The sequence below is a fragment of the Chlorocebus sabaeus genome, chromosome 4 (assembly GCF_047675955.1).
Source record: "Chlorocebus sabaeus isolate Y175 chromosome 4, mChlSab1.0.hap1, whole genome shotgun sequence".
In the NCBI taxonomy this organism is placed as follows: domain Eukaryota; kingdom Metazoa; phylum Chordata; class Mammalia; order Primates; family Cercopithecidae; genus Chlorocebus; species Chlorocebus sabaeus.
The window spans coordinates 76808754-76824169 of NC_132907.1; the positions used below are offsets into that span (position 1 = coordinate 76808754).

Below are 15416 nucleotides of genomic sequence, written 5' to 3' on the forward strand. Positions count from 1 at the left end.
TTTTTTTGACTCAACATTGAACTGTTTCCAAACTGAGGAAATAAAAACAAAATCACAAAATGTTATTTTCTCTTATTTGACTCTTCTCATATATGTTCCTCCCTCCTTTGCTTTATGTCGGCAAGTGGTCATCTACATTATCGGCAATTAACATAGCGTAGGAGAATTTTATAAGACTAGAGAGAGAGGAACAGAGTACGAAAACCACCTGCCTGTGAACACCCATTTGTAATGATCATCCGCACTTTAAAAGACACATATAGAGAGAGCTTATTGATCCTTCAGGTTTGCTTCATGAGGTCACATTACCAGTGCTTCTATAGGCACCCAAATTTTGTTTAAAACACTGTCACAGAGCATTCTCGATTTTATGCGTTCTAGAGGCCATCTGCTCAGAAAATCGAACCTGAGTACTGCAACGTAGAAAAGAAATTATTGACACACGGAACAAAGTAGGTTCATCAGTAGTTATAAAGTCATCCCACAGTCTCCTTGTATATACTCTACCTTTACTGTGTTCCATATTACCTTTATTATATGGAACAAAGTAAGTTCATCAGGAGTTATAAAGCTATCCCAACATCTGTTTATACATATTCTTCTTTACCTTTATTATGGCAAAGAAGATTTTCCATCGTAAAATAAAGATCTGAGATTTATTATCAAATCATTGTGAACATTCGCAGCACACTTTGTGGACATTCCCGTTCACTTTGGGAATCCAAGAGGGACAGATCACTTGAAGTCAGCAGTTTAAGACCAGCCTGGCCAACACAGTGAAACCTTGTCTCTACTTTAAAAAATACAAAAATTAACCTAGCGTGGTGGTGCGCACATTGATTCCTAGCTACTCTGGAGGCTGAGGCAGGAGAGTCGCTTGAGGCCAGGAGGTGGAGGTTGCAGTGAGTGGATTAGGCCACTGCAATCCATCCTGGGGCGCAGAGCGAGACTCTGTCTCAAAGATAAATAAGTAAATAAATACATAAACAAATAAAATAAAATTGAAATGATATTTTCATATTCCCCTCACTCAGCCCAGTTTCTTTTCAAAGTATCTGATAAACCACTTGTTTCCCTATGAGTTAGATATTTTTTTCTCAGACACTTCAGTTCTCTAACGTGCAACTTCATAAAATGTCTCATTTTTGCTGTAAATGTTTTTTTGTTGTTATGGTTGTGAGATGTGAACTTTGTGATTCTGTGAGGAAGACAGAATTCTGAAATGCCCCCTGCATTTCCCGCCCCTCAGAGGCTCGCCCTGCATCTGCCCCTCCCTTGAGTGTGGGCGGAGCCATGAATTGAGGAGCCGCCCAAATCCCTGATTAGATTAAGGATACCCTGAACCAATAGCTGTTAAGGGCTGGGTCTAATTCAATCATCTGAACTCTTTATAAGGGACTGAACCTCCCTGAGATTCCATTCCCTGAGGGAGATTCCTCAGCACTGGTTGTGCAGACCCAGGGAGCCCCACGGTGCAGACCCGGTCAACACCTGTAGGAGCTGAGAGCATCCTCCCAGCAGCAGGCAGAAGAAACAAGTGGGCCTGGGTCTCACAACCCTAAGGCATTGAATTCTGCCACCAACTCGAATCAGATCGAAGCCAGACCCTTCTCAGGTGAAGGCAACGACCGCACAGTCAGACCCTTCCTGGAAGTCTCTCGTGTGACTCTGAGCAGGAAGCAGTCACCTGGCTCAGCAGAACTTCTGACCTGCGAGTTGCGGTTTGTTTTAAAGACTCAAACTTTGTGAGAATTTATTATGCATTGATCTGAAACTAGTATACTCTCCATCCACAAGTTTCTTCACATTGCGGAAGTGAGAAATCCAGTGTGTGTGTTTGTGTGCGGGAGCGGGAGGCAGGGAGTTGTGTCCAGTTGTGGCTAAACTGTGGCTCAGCAGAAACACAGCAGCTGAAATCTCTGAAAGGTTCTCATTGCAGATCCATAATCCAACCACCCCAGCCGGAACTTCCGCCTCCACAGCGCTGTCAGAGAGCAGACCTGAATTCCACCCATGGAGACGGGCAGGCCAGCAGGTGTGTCTGCTGAGATGTTTGCCATGCCCCGAGGTCTGAAGGGCAGCAACAAGGTTGGGATCCCTGAGGACCTAGATAGGAACTTGGAAGAACCCAGGGATCAGGAAGGTGAGCTCAGGAGTCAGGATGTCATGGACCTCACAGAAGGTGTCAATGAAGCTTCAGCCTCAGCTCCTCCTGCAGCCAAAAGACTGAAAACAGACACCAAAGGGAAGAAGGAGAGGAAGCCCACCGTGGATGCAGAGGAGGCTCAGAGGATGAGCACCCTGCTGTCCGCCATGTCTGAGGAGCAGCTGGCCCGCTATGAAGTGTGTCGCCGGTCAGCCTTCCCAAAAGCACGCGTTGCACATCTGATGCGGTCTGTCAGTGGCAGGTCGGTGTCTGAGAACACGGCCATTGCCATGGCTGGAATAGCCAAGGTCTTGGTTGGAGAGGTGGTGGAAGAGGCCCTGGACGTGTGTGAGATGTGGGGAGAAACGCCCCCACTTCAGCCCAAGCATTTAAGGGAGGCCGTTGGCAGGTTAAAGACCAAGGGCCTCTTCCCCAACAGCAACTATAAAAAGATCATGTTTTTCTAGGCCCAACACCAGAGGGAAAGGTCTGTTTGTGCAGGAATAGGTACTGCATTCGTCTTCCAATGACAGGACTGTGTTTGCTGGAGCTTCTGCATCTCAGTCTACCCTGGATTTACCCTCGATCTTGATGTCTTACAATGTGAAGTTGGCCTTACCTAGATGAAGACAGCAGATTTTCATAGTAGCCTTGGCTAAATGTTTGAGCCTCCGAGGGCATATTGAAGCATTTTTCTACGTCTTTCTAATTGGAGGAAAAAAGGTGCCTGGGCCTTGAGCATCCTGTGGACAGGTAGCTGCCTTCAGAGAGGCAAGGCCTTTCCAAGAGATTTGTATGGTTTCATTCGGAAGCCTGGTGTTGCTGTGTCTTAGGTTGTATGCTTATGTCTGGGTTTCAGTAAATGAAGCTTCCAGAAATATTTCCCAATTGTTGTCTTTCTGTGTGTTTTCAATGCTCATATGTATTTTCGTGACTCATCACAAGAACAGTTAAACTGTTAAACTGTTTTCCAAACTGCAGAAATAAAAATAAAATCACAAAGCATTTTTTTCTCTAAGTTGACTCTTCTGCTATTCCTGCCTACTGTGCTTTATGTCAGCAAGTGATGCTTTACTTTTTTAATATGTAATATAGTATCAATGCTTCATGGAAGTCTAGAGAGACGGAAACCAATTCCAAAACCACCTTTCCTCAAGCAGTCATTTGTAATGGTCGTATGTGCGGTTTAAAAGACACAGAGAAAGCCTATGGATACTTCACGTTTGCTACACATGGTGATATTACCAGTACTTCCAGAGACACTGAAATTTAGTTCAAAACATTGCTTTAGAGTATTCTTGATTCTATTATTCCTTCTACCGATGATCCACTCAGAAAATCAAACCTGAGTACAGAGACATTGGAGAAGTTATTAAAATATCAGACAAATAGGTTCATCACGCGTTACAAAGTTATTCCATCCTCTACTTGTACATACTCTGCTTTACATTTATTATGGAAAAGAGTAATTTTTCATTATAGAATAAAGACCTGAGATTTATTATGGAATCACTGTGAACCTTCCCAGCACAGCTCCCAGATATCCACGGTGCTATTTCAGTCTTTTTACCATTGCCATGTGCCCCCTGAATCACAGAGTATAAGCAAAAAGGATCTAAAATCCCCCAGGTTCAGATGTAATATTGAATGGAGAGTAACATGTACTCTTTCTTCCTGCAGCCAAAGATACCCCCATAAAATATAGTTTTATTTCCTCAGACACTCAGCTTTTGCTCTTAAACTAATACTTATTGTACATAGAATCTGTCTTTGGGTATTACACAAATTTCTAAACTTTACCCAAGTATGGGAAATTCTGTTTCATACCTCCATATTCTGACATTGTTTAGCTTTCCTTTTATTTTATCAACTTCCATGTAAAGGCGTATAACAAGTTAGACCAGTGTGTCTTAGAGAGACACAAGGAGGGTACAGGTTCTTGAAAGAACTGATGGAGATGGGAGGGCTCTCTCAGGAATTAAAGTGCTTGAGCAACCAAAAGAAGTAAGATCCAAGAGACTTCATATCTCCCAGTCTTTAGATTGCTGTCAGCTCATTCCTTTCCCATGGCATTGAGCAATCTTGGAAGCTGTATTCTTGCAGACGTGGCAGGCCTAGCACTTTCTGAACACTAGAGGAAAAGAGAACCTGGCCCAAGCAGCCTGATTTGGAGACAAGCATCTGCAGAGAACAGTACCAGTGATTGCACACGCAAGCTTCGAACATTTTTCTGGCCCCTCATAGAACTCAATACTTTGAGTGGGGTCTGAGTAAAGCTGACCTGAAATTCCCATCAAGGTCTCAGAGGTCAGCTCAGGAGCAGGAACACAGCGTTGTTTTCGCAGAGAGGAAAACTGGATTAGCTGAGAAGGTTCAGTGTAATTACACCTTTTTTTTTTTTTTTTTCCACTTTAAGTTTTGGGAGTCATCTGTAGAACGTGCAGGTTTGTTACAAAGGTATACATGTGCCATAGTGGTTTGCTGCACCTATCAACCCATTATCTAGGCTTGAAGCCCCACATGCTTTGGATATTTGTCCTAATGCTCTCCCTTCCCTTGCCTCCCTCCCCCTGACAGGCCACGGTGTATGATGCTCCCCTGTCTGTGTCCATGTGTTCTCATTGATCAACTCCCACTTATGAGTGAGAACATGTGGTGTTTGGTTTTCTGTACCTGTGCTAGTTTGCTGAGAATGATGGTTTCCAGTGTCATCCATGTCACCGTAAAGAACACGAACTCATTCTTTTTTATGGCTGCATAATATTCCATGGTGTATATATGCCACATTTCCTTTATCCAGTCTATCATTGATGGGCATTTGAGTTGGTTCCAAGTCTTTGCTATTGTAAACTGCTGCAATAAACATACATGTGTATGTGTCTTTATAGTAGAATGATTTGTAATCCTTGGATATATACCCAGTAATGAGATTGCGGGGTTCGATGGTATTTCCAGTTCTAGATCCTTGAGGAATCGTCACACTGTCTTCCATAATGGTTGAACTAATTTATACTCTCACAGACATTGTAAAAGTGTTTCTATGTCTCCACAGCCTTGCCAACATCTGTTGTTTCCTGACTTTGTAATAATCACATACTAAATCTTCTCGATATATAATATCATATAGCCACAGCTCTCAAGAAAGAAATCTGTAGAAAGTGGTTTCTTTCCAGGAGAAATCTTTGACAGCTTTCATGGCTGATTACATTACATGTTAATGACAATGAAGTTTTTCCTGGAGTATCATTACTATTCTTAAAGTCTATCTCATAATGTACATTTGGAGACTGCCTAGAAAAATGTGGTCTCTGATTGGTGCTGGTAAAGTGGTGACAAGATACCTAACAAATAAAGTGAGTATACTTGACTATTTTCCATCATTTACTATTTTGGGATAAGCTTAACATCCTCAGTGCCTGCCTTTGCCCCCCACAAGTAATTAGCGTATGCCTAAATAAAGTTTAAGCAAGCTAGTTCCACTATTCCCAAGCACATATTATCTAGGGTCTACTCTTTAGAAGTATAAAGTACAAAGCTTCAAAGTACAACTGACCAGGTGTGGTGGCTCACGTCTGTAATCCCAGCACTTTGGGAGGCCAAGGCGGGCAGATCACGAGGTCAGGAGATGGAGACCATGCTAGCTAACACAGTGAAACCCCATTTCTACTAAACAAATACAAAAAAATTAGCCGGGCGAGGTGGCGGGCGCCTGTAGTCCCAGCTACTCGGGAGGCTGAGGCAGGAGGATGGCGTGAACCTGGGAGGTGGAGCTTGCAGTAAGCCGAGATTGTGCCACTGCACTCCAGACTGGACGACAGAGCCAGACTCTGTCTAAAAAAAAAAAATGTACAACTACATAAAAAGATGTATCCAAACTAGAAAGGTTTAAGTGATAAATTGATGGATTTGTGTTTCCTATGGAAGAGGGTACAAAGCACAGTGCTAATATACATATACACGGGAGAAGAGGGCAGGGCTTTTATAAAATAAACGCAGTCAAATCTTGGGAACAGTTGCTTTAGTAGCATGAATATTGGAGAGATGATTCATGAAATTTCAACTTACTGCCATGTCTAGAAATATCAAGACATAGCTAGCATTTTTTAAAAAATAAATTTTTCCAAACAAAACAATTAATGAGATGAATGAGGTGTTTCCTTTTTTTTTTTCCCTAATTACTTAGTTTGAAGATAGGAAAGCGTGAATCTTTTTATTTTCTCTGTAGTTTGCCTTGTGACATTACCACTCAGAGAGATGTTGATACTTCACTTTTCTAGTGTTTACTGATTTGAAGACAAGGTGATGATATTGAATCTCCCTAGGAGCCACCCTGATGCTGGAACTCCATTTTATTGTGGTTATACATTTGTTACCGTTTATCTTATATTCACGGCATTGGATCAATTTCACATCAGTATAATTACAAATAATGTTCAAATACACAAAATATTTAAAGGTCAAATCCTACACTGAGAGGGAATTTTATTTTTAATCTTTGTGTTCTTATAGAATAATTTGGAAAATAAAGTAACAATTTTATCTTGTATGAAAATGTATTGTCATCATACGTATATCTGTTTTAGAGAGGCACAAAACAGAAACACACATGTTATTTTGGCCATAAACCTAGTTTACACTGGGGCCAATTCCTTGGAGGTGAAGGCGTGGAAAGGAGTGCCCAGATTAGATGGGGTATCTGGGGTCTGTGCTCTCAGTTTTCCATGCGGCTCCTAGAGTGTGTTACCATTCTAACATTATCACACATCACTCCCTGACATGAAACAGTCTTGGTAGGAAAGTAAAAAGAGTCATTTTCAAGAAGAAAACTGTTTTATAATTTCACTTTTATTTTTACAAGCTGGAAAAGAGGTGCTTGATTCCCCAGGAAAAGCTACGGAAAAGTGCTAAATGTTTACAAGGGCAACTACTCCAGTACTCTTAGAAAGCCCAGGACCTTCAGGATAGAGTAGTGTACGGGAAGACTTTGTTGTATCTCCTTAAAATCACATATGAGCAAAAATCCTAAGTTATATCCACTTCAAGATTCCGTGTGAATCCACCATAGTCCCCTAAAAGGGTTTCTTTCTTCTCTCTGAAAACAGTTCCCTGTCCACAGGAGGCTCAAGGTCCATGTACCTTTGTTCTTCCAACTAGGAAGCCTAGAACAATGCCTGCTCATACATGGACCTCAGGGACCCAAATATGATGATGATGAGGATGATGGTGATTGTTATTTTCTTGAGCCAGGGTCTCACTCTATCAGCCAGGGTCTCACTCTGCCAGCCAGGTAGGAGGGCAGTGGCTACATCTCAGCTCACTGGGATCTCCACCTCCAGAGCTCAAGAGATCCTCCTACCTCAGCCTCCGGAGTGGCTGAAACAGCAGGCACCAACCACCACATTTAGCTTTTTTTTTTCCCACTTTAATTGTAGAGAGGAAGTTCCGTCATGTTGCCCAGCATGGTCTGGAACGCCTGAGTTCAAGTGATCCGCCAACCCCGCTCTCCCAAAATGCTCTCCGTCGCCTGTAGTCCCAGCTACTCAGGAGGCTAAGGCAGGAGAATGGCGTGAACCCGGGAGGCGGAGCTTGCAGTGAGTCGAGATCGCGCCATTGCACTCCAGACTGGACAACAGAACTAGACTCCGTCTGAAAAAAAAAAAAAAGAGGAAATATAGACAATGAGATGTATCTATTTTAAATATGAATAAATAAATCAGTAGTTGAGTGGTTGCAAGGGACCAACGGTGAAGGAAAAGTGCAGAGAGTGGACACAGTGCATTTGTACGGAAGTGAAACTAGTCCATAGAATACAATAACGGTGGACACGTATAATTATGCCTTTGCTCGGATCCATGGAATATACAACAGCCAAGTGAATCCTAAGAAGAGATATGGTCTTGGAGTCAGAGTGACGTGTCAGTGTAGGCTAAATGATTGTAGCCAAAGTCCCAATCTAGGAGAGAAAGTTGATAACAAGGGGGCCTATGAATATGTTGGGGGAAAGGATATCTGTAACCTCTGTTCGTTTTGCCCCATTTTGGCATGAACCTAAAGGTTTTCTATGAAATGAGTTCTATTTTTAAAACAGTAATGTAAACTTATTTTGTGAGTGTTGATTATCCTGGAATTTCCTGTTTGGTGCGTGATATATGCATTGCATACATGGGCATTAAATTTCTACTACAAGTATCAGAGAAGCCTGTTAACCGTGTATTGAAATAGGGGCCTTTTGTTTGTGTGTTGTTTCTTCTGCTTTGCCTTTTCTCATGGAGCCAAAGGTATGAAGGTAGCAGCTGTGGCCTCGGTTCAGCAACAGCTCAGTAAACTCAGGGTCTTCACTGGGCCTCATGGCATTTCCAAAGTTGGCAAATAGAAACAAAGCTCAGCCCCAGTACCAAGGTAAGAAAAAAAACAGGCGGCCTCAGTGTACAGGCCCATAGGACCAGTTGATCAAAAAGCCACAGCTTTGCCTGAAGGCTACCCGCAGATTCCCATGAATGTCACATTGGGAGAGAAAAATGCCCCCAAGAGCATCCCTGTTAGAGGTTTTCTATCTTTCCCTCCCCGTTTCACCTCATCCTCCGGGAACCTGAGAGGCACCTCATGATCGCACCCTTGGTGTTTTGCAGTAGTCACCAATGTCGTGTAACATGCAACTTTACTCATATGTCTTTTTCATTGTAATGACTTCCATGTAAACTTTCAGAATCTCCTTGGAACCCAGAATTTTATCTAACTCGCACCTACCATCCCTCCCATGACGCATACAGTAGAGGTTCCTCCCTCCCTGGGGTGTGTGCAGAATCCGGGGACTTGACTGGGTTTTCACAGCCCTGATGAGGTTGAGGATCTAGTTAAGCAAGGAGTACAATGGAAAGTAGCTGGGAGGATCTAATGCAATCATCTGAGCTCCTTATGAGAGGCAGGGCTTTACCGAGACCACAGAGATCTCCAGTCAGAAAGAGACTGCCTGCGAGGGAGATTCCTGGCTGTTGCTGTGTATACCAAGGAAACCCACGACCCTCCAGGAAGACTAGAAGCCCAGCCTCCGACCCACAGACCTGAGAGCTGGTGAGTCTGGGGCTGGGTTTGCAGGGACTAAGTGTGTGGGAGAGTCATGCGCATCGACCTCAACTCACAGGCTCTCTGAATCCTGTCCACAGCACCACTGCTCTCGTTTTCAGACGCCAGCACTGCCTGCAGCAGGCCAGGCTCAGCCCAAGGAGAGCGGAGAGGCTAAGGCCCCGAAACATGGCGCGCACCAAGCAGACTGCCCGCAAAGCCACCGACTGGCAGGCCCCCAGGAAGCCCCTGGCCACCAAAGCAGCCGCCAAAAGGGCGCCGCCTAGAGGAGGGATCAAGAAGCCTCACCGCTACAAGCCTGGCACCCTGGCGCTGCGCGAAATCAGAAAGTACCAGAAGTCCACGCAGCTGCTCCTCCGCAAGCTGCCTTTCCAGTGCCTGGTGCGCGAGATCGCCCAGGCCATCAGTCTGGACCTGCGCTTCCAGAGCGCGGCCATTGGCGCCCTGCAGGAGGCCAGCGAGGCCTACCTGGTGAGCCTCTTTGAAGACACCAACCTGTGTGCCATCCATGCCAGGCGCGTCACAATTATGCCCAGAGACATGCAGCTGGCCCGCCGCATCCGCGGAGAGGGTGCTTAAGAGCCCACGCTCCCTAGAGGACTTCTTTTCTGTTTGGTTGTGTTTTCTTTTTTCTCTTCCCCCTGTAACTGGTAGTTGTGATGTGAGAAGTTTTGTTCTGTTTTGGTTTCTTTTCCCTCCTGGGGTCCAAAGGTAGCTAAGCATAGGATTGCCAGTGGAAACGTAGGCAGAAATCAGGTGGCGGTTCTGTCTGTGTGTGCTTCTGTTAGGAAACGTCTCATCTACCTTGAGGCTCCCGAGGCACTAGTGTCAAGCGGAAATGTGTCTGTGAGCGAGTTTCAGTTCAACTTTATAAAATTATAAAGAAATCTGGTTTTTTCTTTACTATGTCTGCATATGGGTTCCGTAAACAAAATAAATTTCTTATTAATGAGAGCTAAAAGATGTTTACTGCATTTTATGAAACAGTAGATTCCAGGTATACTTGGAGGTTTTATGTATGCAACTCTGTGTTTTCAATCTTCCCTGTCTCCTGTGATGTTTCCACTAGTTTGCTATGAAAATACATTAAACTCCATTGTCTACAATTTGAATAAACTCTCTATTTACAAATTACTGCACATTGTGGAACCAGTGTGAGTAGAATCCAGTGGAGTATATCTGTGTGTTGAAGGGAGTCAGAGGCACCCATTGGGAGTCGGATGCAGTCCATCTCTGGTGGCCTATATCCTGGAGTGTGGTCATTGTCATGGTTGGAATGGTCAAGGCCTTGGTCACGCAGGTTGTAGAAGAGGCTCTGGACATGTGTGAGATTTGAAAAAGAGATGCCCCTGAGAAAGCTTGCCTGCACATTTAAGTTTAAGGGCCACATTTTTATCAAGTACAAAAAATTATGTGATTTTCAGCCCAAGACTAGAAAAGTAGTCCTGTTCCTGAGGGACGAAGTACTGGCTCCGCCTTCCCGTGACAGAAGACTGTATGCTGGAGCTTCCGCATCTCAGTCTATCCTGGACCCACCCTCCATTTTAACGCCTTCCTCAAACTCTGACATGGTCTCACCTAGATCATGGAAGCAGCCTTTTTCATAATCACTTTGACTAAATATTTGTTCCTCCTTGAGTGAATTGAATCATTTTTCTACATCTTCCCCGTTGGAAGAAGAAAAGTGCGTGGTCCCTGAGAACCTTTGGAACAGACAGCTGCTTTGAGAGAGAAACACCTCCCAAGAGACTGTGATGGTTTCACATTGAAGCCTGAAGTTGCTCTGCCTTAGGATTATTTCTGGGTTTTCTTTTCTTATCATAATCAGTTACTAGTTGATATTTTCTGTTGGATTTTTTAGAAAGGGCTTACTGATAAGATTATGACTTTCTCATTAAAAATACTACTTTGGTGAAAGTATATTAAAATTAACAATACTCGAATTTCCAATACTTACATATACAATAGTTGAACATGGCATGGTAGGTGAAAGTGAGAAGTAGAATTTGACAAACACCATTTTACCAAACATTAGTATGTTCCCTTGAATATATGACTAAGAAAAACTAAGTAATTAGGGGGGGGGGAAAGAAACACCTTATGTATCTCTTTTATAGATTCGTTCAGGAAAAAAAAACACTCTTTACAATGTCTTACTATGTCTTGATATTCTTAGACATGGCACTGACTTAAAATTTCATGAATCGTCTCTCTAATATTCATGTTACTTAAGAAACTATTATAAAAGATTTGACTACATTCATTTTGTAAGAGCCCTGCCCTCTTCTCCCCTCCATATGTATGTTAGCACTCTGCGTTGTACTGTCTTCCGTAGAAAACACAAATCCATCAATTTATCATTTCAGCTTTTTTAGTTTGGGTACAACTTTCTGTGAGTTATACTTTTAAACTTTTTACTTTGTACTTTTAAAGACTAGACCCTAGATCATATGTGCTTCAGAATAGTGGAGCTAGATTGCTTAAACTTTATTTGGGCATATGGTAAGTACTTTTGTAGGGCAAAGGCAGGCAATGAGGATGTTAAGCTTATCCCACAATACTAAATTATTGAAAATAGTCAAGTACAGTCACTTTACTTGTTAGAAATTTCATCACCACCTTACCAGCACCAATCAGACACCACATTTTTCTAGGCAGTCTCCAAAGGCACATTATGAGATAGACTTTAAGAATAGTAATGAAGCTCCATCAAAAACGTCATTGTCATTAACATGTAATACAACCAGCCATGAAAGATATCAAAGATTTCTCCTGCAAAGATACCACGTTCTACAGACTCCTTTCTTGAGAGCTGTGGCTATATGATATTATATATTGAGAAGATTTTGAATGTGTAGGGAAACTGAAACTTCCCAGCTAATCCGTTTTTCCTCTTTGAGAAACAGCACTGTGTTCCTGCTCCTGAGCTGACCTCTGAGATCTTGATGGGAACTTGTTTCTGTCTTCAGCAGTTCAGCTTTACTCAGACCCCACTCAAAGCATTGAGTTTTATAGGGGGCCGGAAAAATGTTCTGAGCACATGTGTCCAGTCACCACTGTCACTGCTCTCTGCAGTGGCTCATTCCCACTTCAGGCTGCTTGGGCCAGGTTTTCTTTACTCTGTTAAGAGACTGCTCGGCCTGCCACGTCTGCCAGAACACAGCTCCCAAGATTCCTCAATGCCATGGGAAAGGAATGAGCTGAGAGCAATCTAAAGACTGGGAGATATTGAGTCTCTTGGATCTTACTTCTTTTGGATGATCAAGCACTTTAAGTCCTGAGAGAGCCCTCCCATCTCCATCAGTTCTTCCAAGGACCTGTACCCTCCTGTGTCTCTCTAAGACACACTGGTCTAACTTGTTATACGCCTCTACAAGGAAGTTGTAAAATAAAAGGAAAGCTAAACAATGTCAGAATATGGAGGTATGAAACAGAATTTCCCCATGCTTGGTAAAGTTTAGAAATTTATGTAATGCTCAGCCAAAGATAGATCCTATGTACAATAAGTTCTATTTTAAGAGCAAAAGCGGAGTGTATGAGGAAATAAAACATTTTGTGGAGGTATCTTTGGCTTCAAGAAGAAAGAATAGATGTTATTCTCCACTCGATATGAGAACTGAACTGTGGGGGCTTTTAGATCCTTTTTGCTTATACTCTGTGATTCAGGGGGCACATGGCAAAGGTAAACAGATCCTGAAATAGCACCGTGGATATCTGGGAGCTGTGCTGGGAAAGTTCACAGTGATTCCATAATAAATCTCAGGTCTTTATTCTATGATGAAAAAGTAAAGGTAAAGTAAAGGATGAACAAGTGGAGTGTGGAATAACTTTGTAACTCCTGATGAACCTACTTTTTCTGATATTTTAATAACTTCTTTTCCTCTGTTGCTGTACTCGGGTTTGATTTTCTGAACGGATCACTGGTAGAATGAATAAAATCAAGAATACTCTAGGCTGGGTACTGTGGCTCACACCTGTAATCCCAGCACTTTGGGAGGCCAAGGCAGTCGAATCATGAGGTCAGGAGATCGAGACCAACCTGGCTAACACAGTATAACCCCCTCTCTACTAAAAAATACAAAAAATTAGCCGGGCATAGTGGCGGGCACCTGTAGTCCCAGGAACTCAGGAGTCTGAGGCAGGAGAATGGTGTGAACCCGGGAGGCAGAGCTTGCAGTGAGCTGAGATCGTGCCACTGCACTCCAGACTGGGCGACAGAGCGATACTCCATCTCAAAAACAAAACAAAAAAAAAGCATACTCTAAAGCAATGTTTTGAACTAAATTTGGGTACCTATAGAAGCACCACAGCATACCTGAGCTATCAATGCGCTCTTTCTGTGTCTTTTAAACAGCTTAGATGATCATTACAAATGGCTGTTTGCAGAAAGGTGGTTTTTGAATTCTGTTTCTGTCACTCTAGTCTTATAAGATGCTCTTATATTATGTTACTTTATAATAAAGTAAAGGATCACTAGCTGACATAAAGCACAGTAGGTAGGAATATGAGAACAGTCAAATGAGAGAAAAAAATGCTTTGTGATTTTATCTTTATTTCTGCAGGCTGGAAAGCAGTTTAACAGTTTAACTGTTTTTATGATGACTCATCAAAATCCATACCAGAATTTAAAATACATACAAGGACAACAATTCCAGTGCCCCTGCTCAGGCACAGCCTTCAGGGCAGAATATCACAAGGGAAAATTTTTTGGAGGCTTCACTTATTGAAACCCAGACATAAGCATAAAAGCTAAAATACAGCAACTCCAGGCTTCAGTATGAAACCATAGAAGACTCTTGGAAGGGATTTCCCTCTCTGAAAGCAGCTATCTGTCTACAGAATGATCAAGACCCATAGACCTTTCTTCTTCCAACTAGGAAGACACATAAAGATGACTCAATATGTCCTAGGCAACCCAATTATTTACTCAAGGCGATTATGAAACAGTGTCACAGTTTGAAAAAGACGTTAAGATTGTGGCAAATCCAGGGTAGACAGATGCAGAAACTCCAGCAAACATAGTCCTATCATACCAAGACTGGATGCAGTACTTATTCCTGCACAAACAGACCTTTCCCTCTGGCCTTCGGCCTAGAAGAACATGATTTTTTTTGTAGTTGCTGTTAGGGAAGAGGCCCTTGCGCTTTAACCTGCGAACAGCCTCCCTTAAATGCTTGGGCTGAAGCGGGGGCGTTTCTCCCCACATCTCACACACGTCCAGGGCCTCTTCCACCACCTCTCCAACCAAGACCTTGGCTATTCCAGTCATGACAATGGCCGTGTTCTCAGACACCGAGCTGCCACCGATAGACCGCATCAGACGTGCAACGCGTGCTTTTGGGAAGGCTGACCGGCAACACGCTTCATAGCGGGCCAGCTGCTCCTCAGACATGGCGGACAGCAGGGTGCTCATCCTCTGACCCTCGTCTGCATCCACGGTGGGCTTCCTCTTCTTTCCTTTGGTGTCTGTTTTCAGTCTTTTGGCTGCAGGAGGAGCTGAGGCTGAGGCTTCATTGACACCTTCTGTGAGGTCCATGACATCCTGACTCCTGAGCTCACCTTCCTGATCCCTGGGTTCTTCCAAGTTCCCAGCTAGGTCCTCAGGGATCCCAACCTTGTTGCTGCCCTTCAGACCTCGGGGCAGGGCGAACATCTCAGCAGACACACCTGCTGGCCTGCCCGTCTCCATGGGTGGAATTCAGGTCTGCTCTCTGACAGCGCTGTAGAGGCGGAAGTTCCGGCTGGGGTGGTTTGATTATGGATCAGCAATGAGAACCTTTCAAAGATTTTGGCTGCGGTGTTTCTGCTGAGCCATAGTTTAGCCACAACTGGACACAGAAAGTGTGTCCCTGCCTCCCGCTCCCGCACACAAACACACACACTGGTTTTTCTGACTTCCACAATGTGAAGAAACTTGTGTATGGAAAGTATATTAGTTTTAGATCAATGCATAATAAATTCTCACAAATTTGGGGTATTTCAATCAAACCCCAGCTCACAGATCAGAAGTCCCGCTAGGCCGAGTGACTGCCTCCTGCTCACGGTCGCACAGTGAACCTCTAGGGTGGGCCTGGCTGTGTGGACATTGCCTTGACCTGGAAAGGTCTGGCTGTGATCTGATTCAGGTTGGTTGGTAGAATTCGATGCCTTAGGGCTGTGAGACCCAGGCCCGCTTGTCTGTTCTGCC

The 15416-nt window shown here is 43.6% G+C and overlaps 2 protein-coding genes across 3 annotated transcripts; both read left to right on the top strand.

Annotated features, from left to right (window-relative positions):
* The first annotated feature begins 1417 nt into the window (after nucleotides 1-1417).
* Nucleotides 1418-3161, top strand: LOC140711590 (TATA-box-binding protein-associated factor 11-like protein 12). Of its 2 annotated transcripts, none has more exons than XM_073014914.1 (2): nucleotides 1418-1711; nucleotides 1940-3161. In XM_073014914.1, the coding sequence occupies exon 2, from the start codon at nucleotides 2014-2016 to the stop codon at nucleotides 2611-2613; it is 600 nt and encodes a 199-aa protein (XP_072871015.1). In that variant the 5' UTR covers nucleotides 1418-1711; nucleotides 1940-2013; the 3' UTR covers nucleotides 2614-3161. The 2 variants fall into 2 exon arrangements, with proteins under 2 accessions (XP_072871015.1, XP_072871016.1); XM_073014915.1 differs by having other exon boundaries at nucleotides 1418-1621.
* A 6190-nt stretch (nucleotides 3162-9351) lies between these two features.
* Nucleotides 9352-9808, top strand: LOC140711591 (histone H3.X-like). The gene has a single exon (XM_073014916.1). It carries the CDS (start codon nucleotides 9398-9400, stop codon nucleotides 9806-9808), a length of 411 nt encoding a protein of 136 aa, XP_072871017.1. The 5' UTR covers nucleotides 9352-9397.
* Nucleotides 9809-15416: the final 5608 nt, after the last annotated feature.

Excerpts from the sequence above, each read along its gene's own strand:
- LOC140711590 (XM_073014914.1), top strand. The coding sequence starts at position 2,014 with ATGGAGACGGGCAGGCCAGCAGGTGTGTCTGCTGAGATGTTTGCCATG.
- LOC140711591 (XM_073014916.1), top strand. The coding sequence starts at position 9,398 with ATGGCGCGCACCAAGCAGACTGCCCGCAAAGCCACCGACTGGCAGGCC.